General features: G+C 37.6%; 1 protein-coding gene across 6 annotated transcripts in view; it reads right to left on the minus strand.

The window, feature by feature from the left end:
* Positions 1–21,988, minus strand: part of LOC124635867 (AF4/FMR2 family member 1-like) — a 153,963-nt gene that overhangs the window by 41,324 nt on the left and 90,651 nt on the right. For all 6 annotated transcript variants that reach the window (XM_047171819.1, XM_047171817.1, XM_047171818.1 and 3 more), the window contains 4 exons: positions 20,933–21,065; positions 3,912–4,006; positions 1,911–1,985; positions 54–95 (listed from right to left, as the gene is read on the minus strand). In XM_047171819.1, the coding sequence (XP_047027775.1) occupies positions 54–95; positions 1,911–1,985; positions 3,912–4,006; positions 20,933–21,065 (345 nt within the window). The remainder of the gene's footprint in view (positions 1–53; positions 96–1,910; positions 1,986–3,911; positions 4,007–20,932; positions 21,066–21,988) is intronic.

Raw genomic sequence — 21,988 nt, forward strand, 5'->3', positions numbered from 1 at the left:
TAATACTCAAAAAATTTAAATATACAACGAATTCGAAATTTAATCGTACGTACCTTTAAAATACTTTCTATTGGCGGTTGACTATCCATAGCATTCTGCAACAGGAATAGTAAAATAAATTAAATAAGCTGAAATATACGCTGAATATTATACGCCAGAAAAGCACATGATAATTAGTAACATTAAAACAATACAAAATCATATACAACTGAAACGTGGAAATTGGTTATATTTGACTACACGGCCGTCAGATACAGACAAAGGAATATGATAATTACTGTCGGGATTCCGTACATTTAAATCTACGGCGAAACCGCAGATCCACTGAGGAAAATGTGGGCATGTGGACAGAGGAAATATTGTGACGTCACAAATACCGCTAATGTTACACGGTTTAATTTATTGTGGATGGAAACCAGGGGTAGTGAACAAACGCGTAAAGAGATAAGGCGCGTTGCTCACATAAAAGTTTGGACAAATTTGCACTGGCAAGAATAAAACTACTTTTACGAGAATACATTATGCCTCCTTAGCGAAGCGGGGCGATTAAATTTAGGGCCCGTTTACGGCCGACTATGCTTGTATGATTTACGACTTTACGGCAATAAATGTATTGTATTGTTGGCGTTGAAGGAATCTGCCGAGAACCTTAAATATTCAATTCGGAGAACTTATTCCTTTTATAACATGGCGGCAAATCAATTGGAAAGAGAGACAGACAATGTTTATTGAATACTCAGATCAGGGTATTGACTGGATATATTACAAGTTGGTTTTAGCTACAATTAAAATAAGAAGATAGTACTGAGAAGATTTTTTTGTGTTTTATCTTCTACCGTAGGGGGCAGTGATGGAAAATTTATAATAGAACAAAACATGGACCTTTCAAATCACATGTATTACAAGTGATGTTGAAACTTCAATCACGTTCAGTATTTTGTAGCCAATACAAGGAATTTCGTCCCATTCAATAAAATTGCCAAATAACTAAATGCCATTATCAAAATGGTGCAATCAATTAGTTGAGTTTTAAACTGACATTTCATACAATAAAACTCCCACTTGTTGACCTATCCTGAATACTAGCACTAGGTCTGTGGTACGCGTGGGATTGAACTTAAAAGTTCAACATTATATGGCTGAATATACTGGTCTTAGTATTTTTACAATTCTCTGTATTATTATATTAATTACTGGACTAATTGAATGACATGGATGGCGACATGCATTCGTGGGAGGCAGAATGAAGAGAATTACTATTTTTGTTTCTCTCAGATTTTCACTCGAAAAGAAAAATATGATAGTCATTTTCAGAGAATGCACGTAAATGTCAATTGTAACCATTCCTAGTATTTTATTAACGACCATAAAATGAAATGCACATTGAAAATTAACAATTCTCACAATAAATAGCGCAGCAAATAAAAACTGGTTGTAAATAAGAACTAAATAGTTGACAATCACTTAATTATTGACAACATCGATGTTTGTCTGGGGACCGTACGGACACGCGACGGTCGTTAACTTCACCATGGTATTTACAATAGTTTGCAAACAAATGGACGTTTTAAAATCACTAGCGCAATATTGGGCTTGCAAGCTGTCTATAATTCATTTGAACTGGTGTATAAATGTCGTGACCACGGTTTTTGGCCTAATTGACAGTTTTATTGACATCCGTCTGGCGAGCCCGGTTTGAATAGTGATGCTGAATGCACTGGTATGCACATGCATTCGATCAATAGTCATGGAAGCACGATGGTTAAAGATACATGACACGTTAGAAGATAAATTATCTAGATAAGTAGTCTTCTAAGAGAGACGGTAACTATTAGAGGAGGTTATGAATGAGATGACAGGTTAGTGTGATAATGAATAGTTAAAGGTGAGTGAGGTTTGATCGAACTGACCTGTGACTGGATACCGTTTGGTATCCTGAGTGGAGGCGGTCTGTGCGGGGCTCCCGTAGAACCGGAACCATCGCTCTGCACCAAAAAAATTACATTAATATTCTATTCACCTCGCCTCTTAATAGAATTACGTTTTGGGATTTCTTAAACGACATCTCCGAATTGGATTTGTTTCTTTTTGTGGACCAAATTTGGAATCGTTGTTCTTCTAAATTGTGCTCTGAAGATATTACCACATCCGACGTATATTTAGACTACGTCTTGTTAGGTAAAACACAAAGCATACATACATAAAGTGTTCGTCTGATTTCCTAACTCACCAAGTTCCCGGTTAGTGGTGTTCAAAGTTGCTATGTGGCAATAACTTGCTATATGCGAAATGCTATAAATTTTTATCATGCTATTTTACTTGCTATATTTATAGCATGCTATTTTATGCGTAGGTTCACTAGGTAGGTGCGAATAAAGCAAGCGCAGTGACTGTTTGCTGTAGTTGCTTGCTAAGTTGCTATACAAGAAATTAATAATATTACATCGCGTTCATGAATTCTTACGATAAAATGGAACAGTTTAAAACCAATGAACTTTCCTTCATACTTTTCAGTAGTTTTCAGGCTTAGGACTGTCTTTAATTGATTTTACGCTATAAATTAATAATTTGTAAATATACATTTCGGGCGTAAGTGTTTTTATGAAATAAACTAGGTATGTTATGAAAAGCAATTATAGGTATTTAAAAGTTCATTGATTGTATGTACAAAAATAATCTATTTAGCGCGAGCGACCGATAGCAGCCGCAAAGCATGCGACGACTGGCCGCCCCGCCCACCGCCGCGCCGTGTCTGCTACTCTGCTAGTCTGCTATGGCTGCGATTGCGATTCTTGCATGATGCGAGTTGCGACGCGCGACGGACAGAGACAGCACGCGTGTGATATTTTATTAGCAAGTTAGCAACTTAGCAAGTAGCAACAACTGTGAGCCACGATAGCATTTGCTATATGCTATGCATAAAAAGCACGGTGCTATATTTTGCTATATGATATATTATCCACCACTATTCCCGGTATCAAATGTATTCTGCCATTCATCAGCGTATGTACCTACATGTAGCAAGTTTCCCCGAGTGATCGAAGTTGGTGGCGCCGTTTTGGAGTTAACCACATTAAACTTAATTACAATGTACGCTTGATGAATAATTCAGGCCGGAATTAACTAGTCCAAGATGTGGCTCTGTTACGGCATGAGAAGTTTCAAATGAGACGTGAAAAGGCCGGTCACGCATCGTATGACCCCCTTTATCAGCCCTACCACCATAATATTAATGTGACTTCTAACACGTTCGCACTTGTTCTAAATCTAAATTCTGCATCACAATAAAACGAGCCTTTAAAGAGGTTACACCAGGAAAAAGTTGTATTGTCGTTAAGCATATTTCAGGGAAGCAAAGCGATCCAGCACAAAAGATGGTGGAGCCCGAAGCGGCAGAGTTTGGTGGGGAATTTAAAAAGTTTCATGATAACACAACATTTTCCTGGTTGATATTGCTTTGTAAAGCGTACAGCGCGACAATAAACACCATTGTGTACCGATAAGCAGTTGTACGAAATTTTTCTCTATTCTCGCAAGAAGCGCAATAACGAGTATATCTGGAACGTTTGAATTCCAGACACGTGTCGCTTATTATTTATCATAACCTTAGAACGTTTCTTCCGCATTTAAGAGAAAGATTCCAAGCAGACCTTTTTCGTAGAATATTAAACATGTAACCAGCCTGTATAAAATGCATGAGTCTTGGATTTAGCCGATGCAATTAATTAAGTTACAAATTGCGGTGTGCAATCAGTTTTGCTTGTATTAAGACAGTTGGGCTGAGGTCGCATAGGGTAACAGCCGGAGGGCCGCATATAAAATCCGATCGCGACGCATACACGACATTGGCTGGTTGCAGGGTGGCTGCAGCTTTACACTACATATATTTTATAGTTATAGTGTGTGTTTACCTTGTTGTGTGGGATATGGGGGCGGTGATGGCGGACGCCGTTCTGGGGGGCGTGTGCGGGCTTCTTGAACTCGCTTTCTCGCCGAGATGGTGGGCCTGAGGACAAACAAACATTCTTTATGAATACGGATATCATTAAACATCATTAAATTATCATTTACCTGATTTAAAAAGGCCGGGTTTTTTCTTATTTCTAAAAGAAGATTCTTTGTTGTCTACGGCGATTAAGTTGTTAATTTACATTATAGCTTATTCTGTTGCGCTCAAACATCAATCTTCAGGAGACTAAGTAATTATTGTTTGGTGTCAACGTTTACGGTCGCCCGAGATTTTTATGGATTAATAAAAGACCGACATCAGCCAGTCTCGAAATCATAAGGCACTTTAACTCCCGTATAACTAAAAGAAGGGGGTGGGCGCCCCCGCCCCCCTCGGGGCTCGTGAGGGGAATCTCGGCTAGGTGTTTAGCTGGTTTATGGAGATTGCGATCAGGACAAAGGAGTCCAAGTTACGACGCCTAGATTGCGCACTGATCCATATAGTCCCCTCTAAATAGATAGCTACCTCACCTTTTTCTATCAGAAACTTATAGAATGAGTTTTATAGTGTTTGTATTATGTGAAACATGTGTACGAGGATAATGGAGTTCTTTGTGTGTATGGGTATTATTGAGACGGATATCGTTAATTTAATCCGGGTCGATGTTCGATGGGTTGCGTACATTATTATAGAAGTTTAATGGACGAATGTAACTTATATTAATATTAAATTTTATTATAATGGGTTACATTACTAAATGGTTACACTAACAATTAAAGTACTCGTAGCGTGCGTAGGAAGTATCTAAACAATTGAAACCACAATATCAGACAAATTAATCTAAAGTTTTCACATATTTCACCATATGTTATGGAATTTATTAACAAAATCGTATCTCAATTTTCTAATATCTACTAAAGAATGCGTGGGAAAAAATGTAATGCGCTTCAAATCGTAAGTAATTGGATTATGATAACTTTCAATAAATAAGATGATTCGGTTATTTTGTGAGCGCTTTAGTTGAGTGCGCGCCAGTGCAGAATATCTTCAATTACTGGCACGCACGTAATACTTACATGTGATTGGTCAATTTACTATTTCCCATTACCCGCTACCAGTTTACAACCACTAATGCGATTCACTAACAAGTGCCGATCATAACATTCATAACTGAATCTCATTTAGCGATAAAACGGCGAGCATAGTGCGGTCATAGGGAGAAACTGCCGTCGAATATTTTATGCTAAAAACCTGCTTTGAAATCGATATTTATTTCACTGTCTTTTCAACAGATCAAATAAAAAGTGCTGCGTCATTTATGTACCCGTTTAGAGTCTATGACATTTTCAGATATCTAAATATATCTACTCCCAGGATAAAATATCATATTACATTTTTGCCTCTACGGCAGTCGCTTCGTACTGGGCGTTTCAGAATCTCCCAAGCTCGGTACACGTATCGATGCAATCCGACCACCTTATTGGATTAGAGGCAAAACACCGCACGATAATCTTCTCGGCAATAACTCTCTTATTTTTTCGGTAGCTATATTTTAATGGGATATTTTATTTTTATGGGAATGTGTACCGTGTGAAAGCATTGAATGTTACAGTTAACTTGAAATAAAAAAAACAGTCTGTGGATATCGGACTACGACTCCATAATGAAAACATATTAGTTCACAACTTGTTCAATATAGGACGAGTAACATTAGAATCTATTATATCATATTTTTTTTCAATCTCATAACTAAGTATTTAAGCAAAGCTTACGGTCTACGCATTCATATTCTCAAAACTTTTATTCATAGAGCACGATAAAGATGGGATTACACGTGCATTGAAACTACGAGTAACTTCACAAGTATCAGAAACTTAGACGCTTCAAAACAAAGACCAAAGTTCAGTTTTGCATCGTACTACTGTGGATAGAGATTTAGAGAGAAATTCAGTTATAAGCTAAGCTCCTGACCTAAATCCCCAATACGTACGTATATTATAGTAAGTAAGAATAGTAACTTAATATTGAGAATCAGACTGTCGACAAAAGGAGACGGACACACAATGGTAGTCGGGAGCGACCACGGCAGATCGGCGCGCGTGTCGAATTCACCTTACAAATACCGTTACCTTATCGCGGCGATTGTTGCTTCAAATCGGATACAAAACCATAAAAGAGCTTGTGAAAAATCAAAGCAATTTATGTTACAGTTGTAATATTCACTGAAGGTAAACAGAATTATAGAAGGGGTTAATGATCGCTGAACCATGATTACAGACTTGGGAAATTTCCTGTTAGCTCACGAAACAATTTCAATCTTTGCCAAACTCGATATCCTATCATCTGATATTATAAGATTCCTGTTATAAATAAACTGCTAATGATTCCATTCAACACAAACGCAACGAAGGGAATTTGTCACTACAATAATCGTTTGCTGACAACTTGCTTCTACAAATTGCAAGGGACTTCGTAGCATAGTATTATTTACGCTACATGTTTCTTGTGTTATGGCACCGTCATTTGTAATGTCATCACTTAACCCTTCATCATCGTCATCATCGCTTGTACCTTACTTAATGATTGACACACTAAATAAATCATTCTGCTGTGATTTTTGTTTTATTCTTTTACGAGTATAATTTACTTGAATCAGTTAACTGTCGATGTCGGCCAAAAGCCCTCAGCCGTCTTCTTTGTAGTATAAGTAATAATGTTTATATTGTCTTAATCACAGTTTCCTTTTGCTAACGATCACACATCGAAGACCCAGGTTATATTTAGCAGAAGTGCTTTTTGCAGTGGATTAGATTAATAGCCACGCCTTCTGTGTATTCAATGCTAATATGTTTTTCTAGTATCTCGGGCTTCGGAGTTGGCTACACCTGTGTGAATAAATACATACTTAATCATTCAGATATGGCCGATCATCATGTACGCTTGTATTTTATGGCTAACAAATAAAAGACACCAGGTGGTTTAAGACCGTTTCCTGACGAAGTAAAAAAAAGGATTTTATTTGTTTGCGACAACTGTTGGAGCTGCAGCAAAAAGATTAAGAATCGATCAGCTGTAGCAATGATTGCTTGTGGGGTAGTTTCATATGAGCGGCTGACGGTGAGGGGGGCGCGGTGAGAACAATGGCCACTGCTGGCCAATGACGCGAGCACCTGCGGCCGTTGACACGTGCGCGCGCGCACAAGCCACTCGCGCCGCTTTGTTGATAATTACATGAATTATATTTACGCAAACGATTAAATCAGTATCATACGGGTAAATCAGGTTTCATTTTAAGAAAATGTCGTGATGTCGTTCCAATGCATTCGAATGTTGATTTAAGATATTGACTAGAGTATGATCGCCTTTACAAATGTGCTCATACCCTTAAATAAATAATGATTACATGAACCTAAAAATATCTACGTAAAATAAAGCACACATAAACTAAGTAGTTCCGACCCACTATTTTTGGCATTCCCTCAGGCATATTATCTCACTAACTGGAACAACAGATAATATGTTTATGTCGCATCGTTTCGCTCTTCGAACTTAATTGAATATTAAAAACGATGTAGATACTGTATCCATAATACATAATAACTGGATAGTAATTCAAACGTCTACTATCATTGATGTTGATTTGGTAATTAATACAAGCTTTTACAAGTGGTCATTCTAGTTTGTGAACATGATTAAATACACAATATTGACTCCCTTCTTTCACTCTACATCAACTTTAAAACATGGAGATTATCTTTGAATTTAAATTGTTTGTGACAGTGAGTTTGTCAACAGTCACTGGAGAGGGCAAGGTGTTGTCATAACAGAAAATATTGTATAACCTGATTGTATAAACTATAAAGGTCCTTGTAAAACAGAATGATCAGCAGAATGCAGGGCACGCGTCCTCTTTGTTCGGCCCGAGGTCGCAGCCTACCGCGAAACGGAACGTAAGCGGGTCAATGCGATCTGCGACGACACGTCTCGAGGCCTTTCCCTCCGCTATAAGGAAGTTAATACGATTTATTCACAGCGGCGACACTTGTCCGTGTTATACACTATTTATAAAACTGCAAGATACACGGCACATCACCAGCTTCCGCCTTGGGAAGCGTCCGACCTTTGACATAGAAAAACTTTTCTATCACAACTTTCTACATTGGATAATACTTCAGTATTCGGCATTGTTGATGTCTATACAAGTTGTTTGGCATTTACTTAGAAGTCATGCCCAATTGTTGTGTCAAATGTTATGTGGTCACACAAAGTTATGTATTGCCAAACTTATGATACAAAATATTTTATTTGAAACCAACAAAAAATATTAAGTCAATTTGAAAAGCAGTAAATCTTAGGAAGTCTACGAACAAGCGTGTTTTTTATTTACGACATATAGGTGCTAGACGAAGAACAACATGATTTAAGATCTGAGAAGATTTCCTAAGCAAAAGAACTCAAGCTGAAGAGCAATTTTTATATGTTTTCTATCTCTGTACGTCGGTTATGGCGCGGTTGCGAACGACGCCAGTATTTTGTATGCAGACGACCGACTGCATAAACAGAGAGAATACACTCGACAGCACACAGACACAATCAATGGGCTACCTCGGATACAAACAGAGATGTGTGTTATTAAACATTCGTTCGACAACATTATATTACTTTAGAAATACATAAATATGTATAGCTTTATATTCGGCATGAACTAGGATTGGTAATCTTTACGCAAAATCTATAACAGCGAAAGTTATATCATGTCAATTAATTTGATCTTCTGGAAGTTATCATTGTCACAAACCGACAAAGACGAAAGAAAAACTAATGAATACAGACAAAAAAGACATTCAAGAACAACATAAAAGTGAGAAAAACCAATCATAAGGAGTGATGTACATCTATTGCTGACCGCAAACGGATTAAACGAGTTAGAAAAGAACATTTTCGTAGCAACTTCTGTAATCTTGAGGTAATTCGCAATACCTTAGACCCTCACAGTTTCCTCGTCAATAAATAACTAAGTTTCTTTTTCTAGCCCTAACATATTTCATTCACTTGAGCATTACTCGGAAATCTTTTCTTGCAACTCTTCATAAAATGAGACAGATCCAAAATGTATGACTGCGCGCTGATCAGGAATAAGTTTGAGCTTTCATTCCTATTACTTACCTTTATATCAGATTGATTTGATGAAAATGAACATTAGAGCGAGAAAGAGAACCACGATTTAGACTTTCCGGCTTGTCCGTGAATTGTTTACCATATTACAACAATGGGAGAAACGGAATGAGAAATTCTAGGTTAACCTTTACGTGGATAAGGTAGTAAAGTTTTTTATGTTGGCGTTCAGTTTACGTAGGCTTACAAATAATCTTAATAAACATGCCGGCTTTCTTAGCATCGTGAAAAAGGATATTCCGACGAGAGTAGTAAAAGATGGTTATCTACTAGAGATATATCATTGTGCGTTGCTATTCACTATTTTGTTACCGAATGAGTAAGTGCTCTTACATACATGTATGATGTATCGACTAAAGTTCGAACACCGAATTCTGTTATCCGGTTATACGGAAACGATACCCCGCAGATTTTGGCTCATTTCATGATACCACTAAAAGCATTGCGTTAGATTCGGCCAATGAAGATGTTCCTTTATTTTTAACGATATTACGGACTTTTGGACATTACGTAGAAACTTCGGGTAAATATCTGCGGTAATGGGTTTCGCTGAAGGCCCAACAAGTCATGTTTAATTTTTGTGCGTATTCAAAACGTTGTGGTTTTGTTCCCAAAGGTTATGAATAATATTAGTCGAACATACTAGATAGAACTTATTTAAATTTCGATAAACTTTGTTTATTTTAAAGTGTATTAAATTCAAATTGAATCGTGTTGGTGAAAATTACCAATATTTGATTGCAAAATACAAATCTTTACTGTGTGGTAACAACAATTGTCACTTCGATATGCAAAGAGATACGTAAATGTTTGACGCTGAGGTTCAACGAGACGAGCACGTTGCGTCGTGCAAGACTATGTTACATCAAAAATGGCATCGCGGCACAAAATACGAGTAATTCTTGAAATTTACATATAATCAACGTCTATTCGAGGTCTGGCGGGGCACGTTCCACGTCTGCCGACAGCACTCGAAACATTTATATGCACATCACACATTGGCGGATTTCAGACGCTACCAACAAGCGCCTGTTGGTAAGTATTACTGCTTATTTCGAGTAAAAGCTCCTCCGTCCAGGTATCAGTTGCATTCTTACCGTCAACAAACCCCGGGCGCCATGCCTAGCTCTGTTTATAACACGAGACTGCAGTCGTATGCAATACCAAGTAGATTTAAAGATAGCAGTCGCGGCACGATATCGCTTTCACATAACACGAGACATTTTTATAGAAATAATTTCGTTGCTATTATTTCACATGAAGAGAAAACGCTATGTTTACAAAATCAAACGCTAAACAAACCGAGTATGAGGAAGTCAAATGTCGGGCTTTGATATTTGTATCAAAGGATTGGGCTTATATTTACGAATAAGAGACACGTTGAAGATTACAGAAAATTCGTAAACAGACGTCGCGCCGTTCCCATACACCCCAGCCCCTTAGCATGGCATTCCCTTGAACTCGTAAGATGAATATATAGATTCTGTGAATTGCTTGAGATGGGGACAGCGGAACGCATAACACGCGTCCAGTGTCAAACGGCCATAAATTGTCCAGTCGGCGACCTACAAGCTTCTTTATGTACGCCACAACTCCTAACCCGATACACACAATATATATTTTGTATGTTGTTCATTTTTCTTGGCTGGCGTCGGAATCAATTCCCAGCTGTCCCTCGGGGGTAATACCTCATATCGGTGTCCTGAGAGCCGCCTCATGCCAATATACTTTGTAAGTAGACAGTACGCACGCCCACAAATAGCTCGTGTTGTTTGTTACACGCGATATCATCCACAAACATTCATGTTATTATGTCGCTGTAATTTGCACAACGATTACATGAATTTTCTGCGGACCGCGTTTCAAGGGTTAAGCTGCCAGTGGGTGCGACTAAGAATGAAGAACTAATGAGGCATAATCCTCTAACAGCCGCCTGTAATAAGCGCATAATGATGTGTGGCTAGAAAGTCGGAGTGACTGAAGACAGGCATAGAAGAATAAAACCCATTGGCTCACACGGCTTCCAGTACATTTATCATATTTTCATGCGAGCATATTTCACAGCGGCCGCACAAAGAGGTGAGCGAAATAAAAGAGTGAACCAACAGAAATAATAAGAGTAATTCAGCATTCACGTCGGCTTTACCACCTCCGAAGAATTACCCTCATAAATCTTTCATTCGCGCGCCAGTTCAGCTACTCACTTATTAAAATAATCCTGAACTCTATACGCGACGGTTTACCGTCGTTATTTCGTAAATCCCCGATATTACCCCAAAATCCGTATCCCATTTAAACAATACGTACATTGTAATCTCGATTACAAATGTAAATTATATTTGCGAGGGCCGTGTAATAAGGCCGGGGAGCCTGAATGAATGTCAAGGGTGAACTCACCACGTTCTATAATAAAACATCCGCGTTTGTGGATGTGTTAATGATGACTGATAGACGAGACGGATCAGAGGCCAAACGTTGGCCCCATGACGCCGTGGACTTGTGAAATGTTACGTCATTTGCATACTCTAATGAAAATAACACGTTGATAAGGAAACGAGCGAACTTACATTTATCACTGCCGTAGGTCGGGAAATGTTGGTCAAATAATTTTCTTCTTTTCCTTTCATAAATCGTACCGCCACTATATAAGTGTTATGCACACAGTAAACCATTATATGCCGTTATAAATTCTAATTACAGTTAAAGTAATTACGACAATGACTCTGCTAACCAGAGGAATATCTTCCACTGGAGACTAATAATTCTGGAACAGATTTGCATAACTCTTCTAAGTAACGTTTAACATTTCTGTCTATAAACCACGTTATTACTCCCAACATTTCACGTAAAGCGCAGTTATTTAGCAGCGAGAATTAGTGAAAATTTTGTGGAGCACAAAGTGCAACATGCAAAAATGGCAGCGAAAAGTTGAGTAATATACAAAGCCAGATGAAACTGAGGCGTAATATGAAAAGTACGTATAAGACCTGCGGTCGGGGGAGGGAGGGGGGAGATTTATTTTATTAGGATATAGTAACAGAAGCGGTAAAACAGGCACGTCGGTGCTACTCGAAGCTTGGAGCAATAACATTTAGGTTTATAAAAGGCTTGAGAGACTATAGTTTGTCACCTGGTAGCGACACTTCCCACCACATCTTCGTGATCAAAAGACATAAATACCTTTTTTGTCTCTAATGGTCTTTACCCAATACACAATTAAGTACAGTTTAATTAACTTGTGTCTAGACGGTATTAGGCTACGTGTGACCTTCGATATGAGCAATAGGCTCGCCCCCCAGTCGAATGGAACCTTGTTGGTGAATAGTGGGTGTGTGACATCTCTGCCCACATACTGACTTTACAGGTGTGATAAGCACGTGACTCATTGTTCAGTAGAACTTCAAGTGTGACTTAAGAAGTCACTTTCTATCACACTTTTGATCCCACACTGTGTAGATTGATACATTTTGCTTCGGTTCTTTATTTTCGAAAATCTCACTGTAATATTTCCCTTTTCTTGTATTCTATTCAAAAAAGCCTTTCTACCAACGTCTAAGTTACTACTATTTTAGGTAACGAAAAAGGAAACAACGAAAAAGACTCTCCGCATAAATACTGATATCCGTATTTCCAACACACAACGGTTTATCCCAAGTTGGTCATAAATCTGCAATAACAAGTCTTTCACCATAAGAGAATTAAGAGCAGAACCTATCTGATGGGCTTTATTAATGGTGAGAACAATACTGGTATAGTACGGGCACACGACTTCGTCACGGCCATGATTGGTAAATTGAACCTTGACTCCGCAACTGGGTCGCACATCTTGTACTATTCATGTCTATGAAGTAATACAGCATGCCCACACTATAATGTATGTAGCAGTAGATTAATGCAAGAAACATTAAGAGGATGCTTTAAAGTAATTATGGCAAAATTGTTATGGCGTATGTTTACGCCATAAATATTTCCTAAAATTTCTAAGGCTTCCTAAAGCTTTCTGGTCGTTTAAGATTGTACTCGCGCCCGAAGAAAACTACTGAGGCTGTTTACGAAAATCAATGAATGCATATCAAGTAGGTACAGATTTCAATAATTATTCTTCTTTTTGGAGTTGACCTTCTATAAGTTCTCTGCTCTGTGTCTCGAGTGAGTCTTTTGTTTTTCTAGTGAAAAGCCACTGAGTCACCTCAGACCTTAACATTTAGTTAGAATTAGTGACTTTACATGTTTCCCACGCTTTCGCTTTTACTAGTACCCTTATTTAGTAGTAAAATGATGAAAGCACGTAGGCCATTTTTCTTTGAGGAATGCAGTAATACACTTTTAAAACGGTGCTTTTTCGCCCTTAATAGCCGTCACTTATAGAAAAGAAAGTTATACACAGGAAAACAACGGAATAAAATTTAGGCGAGAGAGAAACAATTTGCCTTAGGCTAAATGACGACTTTTGATGTAGAAAACATGTTTCATTTAAAACGGTAAGCTTTAGTATTTTGACATTGTTTAGTTCATCAACATAGACATTGACGTGTCAAATAAGGATGAAGATATTTCTTGTACACATAAATCTTGTTATTGGCATGATATTCAGAGCTCCGCAGTGCACCCGCCACTAAGTGTACCGCCGAACCCTTAATTTCTCGCAGAGCGGGTTCCCAACACGTTATACGAGTAAATAAAACAAGCAGCTACTGAAACGCTTCATAACTACCTCACTTTTTATTGCCAGACTTATTATTGCGTTGCATTGCGCTACTTTTGAAAGCTTTCGAATACGCTTTAAAAGATTATTTTTTTGTTGCCCTTTTTAAGCCTATTTTCGTGTATTGTGTGCTTATTTTTAACTGTAGTTGTAAGCAATTTAGCCTGTAATTAAAACATAAATCGTAGTTTAATCGAGACTGCATAGTTGTTAATAGAGTTATTAAAACAAAGCACGGGTTTGCGTCACCATGGGCGATACTGCAGAACCGCTCAATCATTATTATACCTTAAAGGAAAAATTGCATGCCAGAATGTGAGTCATTAAGCTATTTCTTCTTACGGTATTATAGTACTTTAATCTTGTATTAACATAACATTAAATCACGCTTGTTTGATTTACGGGCAAGTGGAAACGTACTTATTGCATGCTTCTGCCAATGATGTATGTCAGAAATATCAAACTGAAAAGAGACAGATCGCAGATCAAATGGAACTAAGTCCTATCAGACTGAATAAATAAGTCTACTTGACAAAAATTAAGAAATTATATCCTAGAAAATCCAAGCTAAATTAAAAGCCAGTTCCCCAACAAGATAAGTGCCGATGACAACTGAAAGAAAAGCCTTTTACTTTTTAATTCATGATTTCATTAAAATATTAAACGCTAGATGGAACAATCAAGAACATTAAACTCCACCCAATTCGTTTGAATGCCCCCCTGGGGCCCCGTTAAGAGGTAACTTGTCAAATTCAACATGCCAGCCACCTTTTAAAATTTTACGAAGATCTGTGCTTAAAATTAAATTCATTTTCACCGAAATTACGGCGGCACGTGCCTTCGTTTCAATGTGAAACTTTTATATGAACTATATTTTGCGAATTGAATGACTTTCATGTTTAGTAAATGTTTATGCCCTTCATCATGACTATCTTCATCAGCGTTCAATTGTCCCACTGCAGGGTACAGGCCTCGTTTCTTACTCTGCTCAAGGGATGTTTGCGATTTCAGACTTTTCTATAAGATGTTTTCCTTCAACACACTTTGAAATTACATATTACTTGATCATACTTCCAGCTTGCTTTATTGCCATTTAATTACTCTCCATCAACAACTACAAAATTCGCGATTTTTTTTATTTAATTTGTCTGTTTAAAAACTTGAACGGTAAGGAGCATAAAAACTTTATTGAATTGAAATTAAATTGCGTGATTGTAACAGAGGGTGTCGGTCTATAACCCCTAGGGTCTCGGGGGCTGGAACTGGTTAATATACAAAAGGAAACACATCCTTTAATAAAAAAAACAAGCCGGAAATGTTACACCGTTCACCTTGACATCAAGACTTGTCAGAACCACTGGGAATTCCGTCCAATTTCTTTACCGTGGAATTCAAATGCATAAAACATTGATGTCACATTTTTGCTATTCTCACGAATGATTCAAGAATTTATACGGCGTTGTTAACTTAAACTTTTATTTTCCAAGATATTCCAAAATCTTACTAAACTACTAATCTTGTAAATGGAGACGAAGTGATCTACCTACATAACATAATTTTTATAAAGCATATTTATCAATCCGTCAGTTTTGCTAGCTCGTTCACGGACCTCTTTCACGATAATGCGATCATAACCCAATATTTAGAAGAGTCTTTTAGCGATATTTCGGTCGAGATACCGAAAACCTTTCAACTTTAATAAATTACAGCTTCAAAACGTTCACGAAGTATTCTGCAATAATTACGAGAACTTAAGGTTATTGAATTACCGTTTGGAACCGTGTATCTTTTAAAGGAAGGATTTATCTCAATAAAGGTCTTTTCATTTTGTATATGACATTAAATATCTAAATCTCTTTCATGTTTATAAACAGTGTAATGTATGGAGATTTTTATCACTGACGCGTAACATTCGTTGTACAATTTATTTAAGCGTGCATGAATAATGGGAGCTGATTTAAAACTTTCTACACGAGCATAGTTTGAGCTATATGAATTTTCTCCTTATAGAGAAACAGGACACGTAGTTAACACTCCCGTAGCCGTGAGACGTCGTCGCAAATGAGAGGTTCACCGTGAAGCGGTTCCTCATACATCTTCATCTGAAGCATGACTACATTTCCATAAGGCGAGGGGTTAGTGTACAGGATATTAGGGCCACAATAATGCAATGACAAGTCAATTTGCGAGCGTGCGCCGCCGGACCGTCCGCGGTTGTCAACGTTGACCGATGCCCATCATTTATCATGACCGCACATCAAATCACCATCGGAATGTAATGGACACAGAACATGTTGTGACGAGATAAGTCGTTAACGGAATTAAACCAATGCACGACCAATCGCACGCTCTTGTTGCCCGCAATGTCAATATAATCACAGTTAAATAATGGTTCTCACAAATTACCCTTTCTACATCTCTGTACCACCTAAGATGAGACCCATTTATTTCCTCTTGTAGAAAATGTGTTTCTCTTCCTTAATCTACTGGAATGCATGTGAACTCATTTTCAGTTTATGACCGTCTAAAATTCTTATCTAGTAAAATCTGAGCCAGCATTTTTATTCTCTTTGATTACGATCCATATAAAATCGGACGCATTCTACACGCCAATTTGATTTAGGATTTTGTACGGCGCATTCAATGTAAATCAAGTCGACCTCAATAATCTGTAGAATATTCTTAGAATAAGAAATCCAAGCGATACACGCGTGGAGCTCAATAACTCAGTGGCAAGTCAAGCAATAGCTAACTCGGCGGTTCAGTACGTCGCCGTTTCTAAGTTATGGGACGCATGCATCAGTGAAATGTGTTTTCTTACACCGACCTAACTGATGGCTATAGCGCGAGCATGTTTCGACACTGTTTGTCGATATCTAGGCGCGGCTTCACAAAAAGCTCTGGATGTCATTATTAAACGTCACAAAGTACAAATAAGGCTAGTCGCGTGACAAAGTGCTCGAGCCAGTAAACCATTGGTTTACGTGATAAGGCGGCCAGCCGAGTTAGTTACGGTTTTACCGTAGCGTTACAATGGGAATTATGTTTTAATGGCTTTCCTCATTGTTCTTCGGACATTAATTGTTTACACACATATTGCATGCAGAGAGCGCGAGTGACGTTATCGATCATATTGCTCAACCTCAAAACAATTTTTATTAAAAACTTATTTTCCTACTAGCACCGCCTCCAAGGCTGAAAATTGTTCATTCAACTTCTTATTTAAAGCGAGTATCGTAAAATACAAGATATATTTTTAAGCTATAAATTGTACGTGGAGAGACATGTGTTTGATATACCTACGCGCTAATTATTACATTTGCCGGGTTTTTTTTAGTCGGATGAATACTACAGACGTTGGGTTCTTCCTTGTGTAAATAATATTAGGATATTAGATAATTGTTTGGAACTTTCCCAGAGGAAATAGTGAAAGGCGTTGACGACAAACAAGTGCTTTGTTTCAGTCATTAGGCGTAGTGCGGGGCGGGGTGGTCTGCGGGCGACAGCGAGTGCGTCGCGTCACACGACACGAATGTTTGTCACGCGACACGGGCGTCGCTCGCGATTTTTGAATCATTTATCAACAGCTTGTTTACACTGCTGTACGCTATACTGCGACCGGTTCCGACGGCCGTGCAAAAACTGGGTCATTCTTCATTACGACCACGACGGAGCCAGTCAATTCATTGATTTACACAATTTTACGTTCAATTTGTTTCGCGTGACAGGAAACTATTCCATTACCATATTGACAAGGGTCAATAAAGTTTCGATATTAAAGAGATAACAATCGCATAAAATTACATTAAGTTGGTAACTAATGAGATAGCCTGAGAGCGCGTTACAGACAGGCAAATAGTAAGCTAGTCGCGATGGAGAGTGACTTTCACAATGCACTCGTCACATGCGAGTAAGGCAGTAAATGTCTATAATGTGCATTTGCAGAATGGGGCTTCTCGTATAAATATAACTCGTATGTGGGAGCGAACACGTAATGTCGCTACATATTTATCTGAGAACTTTCCCGCAATCTGTTTGGCGTATGTGTTTTGCATGTATAATTTATAGGACATCAAAGGTCTGGAATAAGGTTAAGTACATTGTTCTAACCGGTTTAATTAAGAGCTACCGACCGAGCATCCGAATGATCGTAAAACGCGACGATAGTTGGCTCAGCTTTATGGGATGTCTTACAATTATTTCCTTCTGGAGGAATATCATTACCATATACACTTCTTTTTATGGCGCTGACGTTTTATAGCGGTTTTTTTTTGGGTTAAATCCCAGAGACGCGAATAAAAACTTAACGGCGCGTCTTATAACATTTAGTAGCAATTATAGAAATCTTACTTCCTATTATTTGTTTATATAAACATGAAATGTAATTTCACGTCAATTAACCGATAGAAATCGAACGACTGGCGCGTAAAAAGACCTCGATGTGAATGAACTGTTAATAAATTGACAAGTGTGATGGTATCTCCTTTGCTATTGACACGATATTTACTGAAATCCAATCTCGAGTTGAAAATCTATCTCACAGAGGGTGTGTGAATGCAATTTTTCGTCACGTCTGTAGTGGCGTGACGTCCCTCTTACGTCAGTGTCACGTAGCGCCGTGACGTCACGGACAGAGCGGCCGGCCGTGATCTCGCGTCCTAGGCCGGCCGGCTAGAAGAGCCCACTGAATCATTCATTATCATTTATCAACTGCTAAGCGTCGATCACATTTACGTACAAACCATTGTAAATATTAAAATATTTATAACACCCCCACCATTCTCCGCAACCGTGCAATCTTACAATTTTCTCACCTCACCACCGCACTAATAGAAATTATGAAATTAATTTCATAATGGTTTGTAATTTTCACAATTTATATAATGGACGTATCAAGGATGTTGTGTCACGGTTGGTTAACAAACTCACGTAAACAATTTAGAAGTTTGTACACTTTGTGTAATAGGTAAATACTTGTAAAGAAATCATTTTTTGATAAATGATTTTCTCCAGTACATAGGTAGTTTGTATTGTACACAAATTCAATGATGTCCGAATTAGTAACTTGCACGTGGGGCACGTATTAATTTTAGCCTAAATTAGTTGCTTTGCAAGCATTTCACGTTTCACGGGTAAACATATCGAATAACCAGTCGGGTTTACCTGAAAACTGGTGGATTCTGAAAAGTAGGAAGAGCACAATTGCGTATCAAATAGCTTTATCCTCTTTTGTTATGCTAATATCCTCCCCCGAAATTACCCCCTCCGAGTATAATCTTGGGGGAAGTTAAAAAGTTTTCCTTGTGTTTATAAGGAGTTTCCATACAGCTTTGTTTGGTATCTTGACCGGCTCTGATTGAAACAACATTGTTATTGATGTTAATATAATTTCTATGAGGTACATAGTTACGTAATTTAATTTAGCGGATACTCTACATCATAGTTACAATATTCAGTAGGGTAAACACAACTATGTTCGTTCTTGCGTTGAAGTGGGCGACGCTCAACAAGTCTACATAATGTAAATTGTGGAATGATTCAGTTTCTCCTTTCAGCTACGGGTTTCCTTGGCGCTTTCTTCGATTCAGAAGATATATTACAAAGTGGACGTTTACCTTGTCCTATATTCATGAGTTTCTTAAGGTTAATTGCTGTACACAACTTATAAATGCGATCTAATGTACCTCATGTTCTAACATCGACTTACGTCAGCTGATGCTATGCTTACAAAGAACCGAATTATCAAGGAGTATCATTTTCGCTGACGTCAATACATATAATTCAGGATCTACGTAAGCACACAACAGCTTAAATACTAATAAGCGTTATTCAAAGCAGATGTAGTTAAGCAGTAACCGCTTAACCTTCTGGCAACAAAGACATCGTCATAAACCCATAACGGATGATGTACGTACAAAGTATTTTATTCCGTAACTGCGTCATCGGATCGGGTCCAAGACGGAATCTATACGAAATTAAATTGAATTTCCACGCCAATGGTTTGGGGATATCTGAAGCCTTTTCCTTGTTCGGCGTTGAGTTGTGATAAAACGGTACAGGTCTACTTCACAAACACTCCAATTATTTGGTCAAGGGAATGTAGATTGGATTGTCTATAGCTTTATTATTAAACGCAGTTGCTTTCCTTGAAAATACTTAATAGTTAGAAGATATTTAGGGTAAGTTATTGAATTTGAATTGTTTTAATTATTCAACACTCAAAGTTACCATGCGTTTTATATGAGCCGCCAAAACCAAAACTCTCTTAGAAGTTTATTAAAACTAGGTTGGTAACGGTAAATCTTTTAAAGTTATTAAGTAATAACGAGTTGGAAGCACTTGAAACTGGTTCTACCTTCCGAAGGACTTTTCGAAGCGAAATAAGCCACGTATGAACTTCTAGTTAATTTCTACAAAGTTCATCTCAATGAAATTCGTTACAAGTATGGTGATGGTTAAAATGCTTTTATAGATAACATATAAAATGTGACTTTTTCATAAGATTCAGATAGTTTGTGAAATTGAAAATGTATTTTTTTGCATATATTGATTTCTAAGTTGATGATGTTGCTAAAAGTTACGTTAAGAGAACAAGTATCGGAGCAATAATCAAATTCACAAAATTCCCGATTAATATTAAACAATAAAATCCACAATATGCGACCAATCCCTAAACAAATTATACTGATACCTTAATCAAAATCCTATAGAGCTACATTGCCAACCGAAGTCACGATTCTCATCTCAAACGTGTTTAATGAAACATGTACCGGAGCACCATGAAGACTATGAAACCAGATTTAATAAACATAGCAGCTTAGGACTTGATAACAATATAGTGGCATGTTGCCAACCCATGGCGTATCTACGAACATACATATACAGCACCGCCCGAACTGTGACCTGGATTGACTTTTCACCTTACAAAGGATTAATATACAATAGATATTTTTACTCCATCCAGTGTAGGTTTCTTCCGAGAAGTCGACATAAATTGTGATATCAGATGTTTTTCTGAACTCCTATTTCAGTCTTAATGCTCCTAAATCCGAATGTCAACATAAATATGATTGGTAAAACAACAGTAAAATAAATGTACTTACATGGTGCAGGACTGGGTGGTTCGGCGCAGATCCCAATAGATTTGCTAGGGTCATCGATGAACCACTGCGCGAGGTGATAATCGCCGAGCTTGGTCTGAATCTGCTGGCTCACGCGATCCCTGTTGCCTGTCACCTGTCAGACAAAACGAAACGTTAGCATTTCAAGTAACACCACTCGGTCAAAAGAACACCCCACACAAATATAGGTCAGGTTAAGTAGGTGCCGTTAAAACGATTAAGATATTACTGAACAAACCATCGTCCTTTTGTGAATTTACGGCATCCTTTCTTTCTTCAAAGTAAATTAAAATAAATCTCTACAATGATAAAGCTAAGCAGATAATTAACCAAATTACTATTCCGTCTTAAAATAATGTTGTTGATGATAAAGGGTCTTTGAATTACCCAGAATTAATAATAAGCTTTAAGAAGTGGCTATAAATAGGAGCGATGTGCGATTAGTGTTCTATGTTACCAAGGGGGTATAAGATGAAAGAGATTAAATCAAGGCTAACAAGACAGTTGTTTGTAAAGTTTGCTTTAAAGGTGTAAACCAATTCCCTCACATTTACTAGCTCGCCAAATTTTTGACCTCGTTCTATAACCTAGTTTCCCAGCCTTGAAAATGTCTAGGCATCTATCCATCTCTGCACCTCCAAGTTTGTATAGTAACTTGCAAGACTTAATTGAATTGGACTCTCTTGTTTGTAAGTAAATACCTCTAGTATCGCCATTCATGATTGCAAATAGGTATCAAACTTAAAAAAAATATTGAACTTGTTTTAGCATTATTTAACTAAATCATATCTTGTTCATCTCCATAAACTAAACGGCCATTTATTTTGTTTTGAATAGTTTAGTTCTTGTGTGGAACTTAATCTAAACGTTTTATTTGTGCTTCCATTCACATTGTCAGAAATATTCATTTGAGTTGTCAAAATGATAATTAAATTGATAAAAGTCGACAATTTAATTAATTCGTCTTTATCTTTAGTATCTCTTTAAATTCAGAATTTCGCGCTTAATGGTCATGTATTATGTTGATTTTTTTATAGG

The sequence above is a fragment of the Helicoverpa zea genome, chromosome 13, assembly GCF_022581195.2.
Source record: "Helicoverpa zea isolate HzStark_Cry1AcR chromosome 13, ilHelZeax1.1, whole genome shotgun sequence".
NCBI classification, from domain to species: domain Eukaryota; kingdom Metazoa; phylum Arthropoda; class Insecta; order Lepidoptera; family Noctuidae; genus Helicoverpa; species Helicoverpa zea.